Source organism: Phoenix dactylifera, chromosome 11, assembly GCF_009389715.1.
Source record: "Phoenix dactylifera cultivar Barhee BC4 chromosome 11, palm_55x_up_171113_PBpolish2nd_filt_p, whole genome shotgun sequence".
Lineage (NCBI taxonomy): Eukaryota > Viridiplantae > Streptophyta > Magnoliopsida > Arecales > Arecaceae > Phoenix > Phoenix dactylifera.
This window is the reverse complement of record NC_052402.1, coordinates 7089465-7095214: the sequence shown is the minus strand read 5'-3', so window position 1 is coordinate 7095214 and position 5750 is coordinate 7089465. Positions and strand designations below refer to the sequence as shown.

At 42.4% G+C, this 5750-nt stretch overlaps 1 protein-coding gene across 1 annotated transcript; it reads left to right on the top strand.

The window, feature by feature from the left end:
- Positions 1-2413: 2413 nt before the first annotated feature.
- LOC103714456 (BAG family molecular chaperone regulator 1-like) lies at positions 2414-3378 on the top strand. Its single transcript, XM_008801708.4, has 2 exons — positions 2414-2692; positions 2802-3378. Exons 1-2 carry the CDS (start codon positions 2461-2463, stop codon positions 3029-3031), a joined length of 462 nt encoding a protein of 153 aa, XP_008799930.2. The 5' UTR covers positions 2414-2460; the 3' UTR covers positions 3032-3378.
- The last annotated feature ends 2372 nt before the right edge of the window (positions 3379-5750 follow it).

The following is a 5750-nucleotide window of genomic DNA, read 5'->3' as shown; positions in this document are numbered from 1 at the left end:
CCGCCCAACCCATCTGAACCAGGATTCGATGATGATGTTATTTTAATTATATATATATAATATTTGTGTTCCCAAGAAAATTTCATCTAAATCTGACTTGGGACAAATAACGATCATTATTTCCGCTTATAATGCTATAAACAGTTCTAGTTGTTTTCTTGTTATTCAGTCATATCAAGAATATTGAAACCTTGGATCATGGTATTGGGACATGATATTTCTCAAGTTCTGAAATTATGTGATATGCAACTTAACACGTAGCAAATAAAGCTTAGATTTGTACCAAAAAGCTTTGCTTCCTAAAAAGATGGGATCCTATCAATAACTAAGCTTATCCAAATGGAACAATCTACTTGGAGAAATGATATGAAAAACAAAAAACATTAAAAATTCTCCTTGCTAATCTCGTCTCCATGAAACATTTCGATGCGCCTACTCGCTTGATAGGATACCTAACCATGTATGTGATGGGGATTTTTAATGGTAACTAGGTAGATTGTAACTAGAGATGCGAGCATTTCATTGTCATACATATGCTCATGGCTGTCCATATTTTCAGGTTTATTTAATCTTATCATGGATGGAGGGACAAACCAAATCTAATTTAATATTGAATCCATATATCTGAAATCTTTCATCATGGACAATCCAGATATGAGCACATAATATCATTTGGATTTTGATATAGATTTGTCGATACTTTTATCCAATTGTCACCCTGGATCTTGATATCTAACCACCAAAGAGCTAAAGGACACGAGCTACATCTCCTTCACATGGATGAAAGATTATCCCATATCTATTGCATGCATGACAGCGCACAACAAAACCATACCAAACTATGATCTCCATGCCCCTAAAATGTTAGAATAATTTTAGAAATCACATAACAACTTTATAGACCCCTATCATTGATCTATCGATCTCCGTTCTCCGGTGAATCAATATCCGAAAATTTTCTATTTTTTGGTGGATTCGCAGATCTTCTGTTTCTCCCCAGATTATCTATTTTCTAATGAATCAATATTAATCTCATTAGTAGATCTGCATATCCTCTATTTTTGGTAGATTAATATATAAAGATCATTTGTTTTTAATGAATCCACAGCTCCTCTCCGTTATTTTTTTTCTCAGCTTCAGATCTTCGATCGTCTTTCCTCGTCGTCGCTTGGCCCCGTTCTCTCCATTTTTGGTTTTATTGCTGCCTTCAGCTCCTTCGACATCCAATTTAAAGCCAATTGCTCCTCTTCCATGGTGCCTCCATCTACGAGGATCGTCGACCTTCGGTTGCCTTCTCTCTGAGCTCTGTCCTCACTGCAATTGTTATCTTTTATGTATTTTCTCATTGCCGCATCATCAGACAAATCAATTAGCCAATTAGTCCTCCTGCATGGTGCCTCCGTCTATAAGGATCGTCGATATTTGGTTGCCTTCTCTTTGAGTTATGTCCTCGCTGCAACTGTAATCTTCTGTCTTCTCGCTATTACATCATCAGACAAATCAATCAGCCATATCAACGAACATGTCAGTCTATCACGTCAGTCAGACACATCAGTCTACCATATCAGCTTCTAAATTGTTACATCAATTTCTAATCTGCTACATCAACTTCTGAGCTGATGCTTCAACTCTTGATCCAGTACTCCAGTTTTTAGGTACATTCGTGATCTAGTTTACAAACTCAAGTTGGCACTGATAATATCATCTTGAGTTTGAGAAATGATGTTAGAATAATTTTAGAAATCATATATCAACCTATATCAGCCCATATTATTTTTCTTTATTAGCGTAATCCTTTATCGATCAGTATTATTTTTCTTTGTTAGCATAATCTTGTTAGACGATTTTAGAGATCACATAACAACTTGTATCGGTGAGTATTATTTTCTTTTATTAGTCTGATGTTATATCAGTCTATATTCTTTTTCTTATATGTAGCCTGTATACGAGTATATATAACTATTGAGATGTACCAAATATATTAGAAAAAAAATAAAATTACTTCTCTCTCTCTCTCTGTCTCTCTCTCTCTCTCCCCCTCCCCCCTCTGCAAATATTTTAACACAACTGTGTTCCCACGTATATTCTCCCCTCAACCTCTTCACCGTTTCCATGGCATCCATCCCATGCTCTCCACCAACCTCTACCCGTAAAAAAATAAGAACATTTCTCGATCAACATGTAATCCGCCGCCTGGTATGACTGTGTTGGCCCGTTATTCATGCAACGCGTGGTTGCCAACCCATGTGCTGCTCCCAGCCTCCGTAATCTCGGGCTTAAACAGGCCCCTCCCATGTTAGCCTTTGTCTTTATTCTTACGAGCATCATGCACACCTGTCTCTAGTTCCATGGCCTCTCCCCAAGTCCCAGCCATTATAAATACACTTCATGTCTCTCTTTTCTTCTCCCTACCAACTGAGGAGATAGGCAGGAGGGACTTGTCTAGAGAGATATCGAGAGATGATTAAGTTAAGATCAAGGAGGCTTTTCAAGAGCAAGTCCAAGCTTAGTTGTGGAGGAGGAGGTGGTGGTGGCTGCAGCCGGGGGGACATCGGGTGGGAGCTGAGGCCTGGAGGCATGCTGGTCCAGAAGAGAGCGAGTGGAGGAGAAGAGGATGAAGAAGTGATTCAGCTCAGGATCACAACCGGTTCATGGTGGCATGACATCTCCATCTTAGCAACTTCTACTTTTGGTAGGTGGAGAGTTAGTATTTATAGTAGGGGCGCTACAAGATTAATCTTGCCTTTTTCAAGTGCAAGATTAATGTAACATTAATTATTTGGTTTTATTATGCGATGCAGGAGAGTTGAAGGTGGTATTATCTCTGGTAACGGGCTTGGAGCCAAGAGAGCAGAGACTCCTATTTAGAGGAAAGGAGAGAGAGGATGGTGATCGCCTTCATATGGTGGGGGTTCAGGATAGGGACAAGGTGCTGCTGTTAGAAGACCCGGCCATTAGAGAAAGAAAGCTTCGCTCCACGGCAATGGCGCAAGCCATAACAAGCCCTTGTCGCACCTACGTAACAGTGTAGGCTTTGCTCCTCTGTTGGAACTAACAAATTGATGTGATCTGCGACTGAGAATGTCTGTTTGACTAACTCTCCTAGTTACATTGCTGATGGGTTTGTAAGATGATATGATTTGAGGAACCTGCATAAATATAAATGCCGATTATGTATTTTAATAAAACAATTGATTGTATTGCATTTCATTTCTTCCATAATTATTTGCAAATGTAGATCTGTAATCTTGCTGGTCCATTGCATGAGGGGAACAATATGGTTTTTAGGATTGGTGTTGATGAAGTTATGACATAAAGCACCAATTTCATGTACTAATTGTAATATCAGCTTGCTATGGAACTTTGGTTTGGATGGTACATCTCTTGTTACTTTAGAAAAGGGATGGATTTTGCTCGGTTTCACAAGATGTAGCTCTTGCTTTAACCTTGATTGTAATAAGCCCTGGTTTTATGAGCAGTGGCTCTGTTTGACCAGGGTGGTGATGGAGAGGAGAGGTGGGTACATGCTTGTGAGGAAAATAGGCCTTTCCATTCTTTCAAAAGCATTAGAAAAAAAAAATGCCAGTTTTGAAGAGCAATTTTTTTGTAATAGGACTGAAGCTGGCAACCTTCTCTCTCTCTCTCTCTGACTTGTAAAGGGAAATATTTACTAATGATCATTAACAGCGGAACCAACCTTTTCATCTTGCAAACAACTCTCTCCTCACTTTTTTCATGGAGTACTAGAAGATGACCAGATTCACATTATGTTTGAAGTTATATATCCATCTACTCAACTGTTTCTCGGCCGAATAGAACCGATAGAATTTGGCAGAGACTTTGATATTTGTAAGAATCTCATGATCTGCTTGGCTCATTTGCACCTCTACATATGCTAGCTTCGAACAGTTTCTTTTTAAAATATATATATTTTTAAGTGAGGATCGGGCAAAATCAGCATTTCCATCATGAAAGAAAACCCTCGCCATTTTCTTCATGAACCAATATACACACAAAAGAAAAAGAAAAAGAAAGTTTGACGTCTGTTTTGAGTATATGATTCAGGACACATGCTGCTTAGTAGTTAATCCTTTGTTTGCATAAGCTCCAAAACTCTTTTGCACCTCTAAATATGGTGCTTTATGTTATAACATTCAAGGAAAGGACATCACATCAATATTTTGTCACTTATAAATAGTCATTAATTCTTCGTTAAGATCAGGAGCTGGTTTCCAAGTGGACATCAATCAGAAGTTGGAGAAGTGAAATGGCAAAGGTACTTCTTGGAAGTGAATGGTTTAGATTGACCACCTAGAATTTACTATTGGTTTAAGACCAATGCAACTGGACTATATAATTTCGTGATATAATTGTTGTTCTTGAGGAAAACCAGGTTATTCTCTAACGTTTATTGTGACCAGAGTAAGCAATAACCCATATACCATTTCATGAATAGACCTGAAAGTTTTGTTAGGATGAATCAAGGTGCTAAATTGGTGTCGCATGTCGAACCATTGGTATATTTATCCTGCATGTGTAATGTCCGGGCCCACAACCTACTAGGCCCAATAAGGAATAGGCCCAGTTAAGGTTTGGGCCCAAATTTCACTGTGGGCGGTGCTGTTATAATGTTTAAAAAAAAAAAAAAAAAAAACGAAGGGATAAGACCGACAGGGAGGGGTTACCGCACCCCCTGCTGGCAGCCGTTGCCGGCGCGCCGGAGACAGGGGGGCGGCGGCCAGTCCCTAAGTATGGAGGAAAAGAGAGGATGGGACCTCTCAGAGGGGGGTTTCATCCTCTAAACAATGATTTAAGCCTCTGCCGGCAACCCTAAGTCACAGACCCCCAAGAACACTGAACGGGAGAGAGAGCCGAAGCCCTGGAGCCGAAGGCGAAGGAACCCTGAAGCTCCAAGAGGAAGGGCAAAAAGCCAGGTAAGCCCCCTTCCTTCTCTCCCCCTGTTTTGTGCAAGACAACAAAGAAACAAAGAAAGAAGGGAGGAAGGGGATTTATGGCAGACCAAGGGGAGCGGCTGCGGGCATCCCGCAGTGCCGCCGGCTTCTCCCGGCATCTCTTCCCCGTGGGAGAAGAGAGGGCCGCCGCAGGCGCGGCCGTGGGCTCAGCCGCAGGCGCGGCTGTGGACGCCGCGAGCTCGGCCATGGCACCGCCGACTGTGGCTCGGCCCTCCCAAACCCCCCTTCTTCCTTCACAGGGGAAGAATGGAGAGAGGAAGAGAGAGGGTTTGGGAGTGAGAGAGAGAATATGGGGTGGTGCCGGAGGGAAGGACCAAAGAAAAGAAAGAAAGAAAGAAAGAGAGAGAGGAGGAAGAGGCCGTAGATCCGGCCGGAGGAGAAGAAGAAGACCGGAGGATCGGCCGAAATGGCTAGGGCTTCCGATCGGAACCAAGGAGAGAGAGAAAAAGGAGAGGAGGAGGGGACTTGCCCGTGTACGGCCGTGAGCGTCGCCGGTGCGGGCTCGGCCGGGGAAGCCGAGAGCTCGGCCGCGGGCTCGACCGAAGAAGCCGAGAGCTCGGCTGCGGGCGTCGCCGATCGCGGTCCGACCCCCTCCCCGTGAGGAGGAGACCATCGACCTCCCTTTCCGCTCGTCGTGCTCCCATCGTCGGAGAAAAGAGGAAGGGGAGATCGGGATGAAAGAAGAAGGGAGGAGAGGAAGCTTCGGGAAGGAGAAGAAAAGAAAAAGGAAAAGAAAAAGAAAAAAGAAAAAGAAAGAAAAAGAGAAAAAAAAAAAAG

Excerpts from the sequence above, each read along its gene's own strand:
- LOC103714456 (XM_008801708.4), top strand. The coding sequence starts at position 2,461 with ATGATTAAGTTAAGATCAAGGAGGCTTTTCAAGAGCAAGTCCAAGCTT. Across the intron at positions 2,693-2,801 it reads CTTAGCAACTTCTACTTTTG|GAGAGTTGAAGGTGGTATTA; the intron begins GTAGGTGGAGAG and ends TATGCGATGCAG.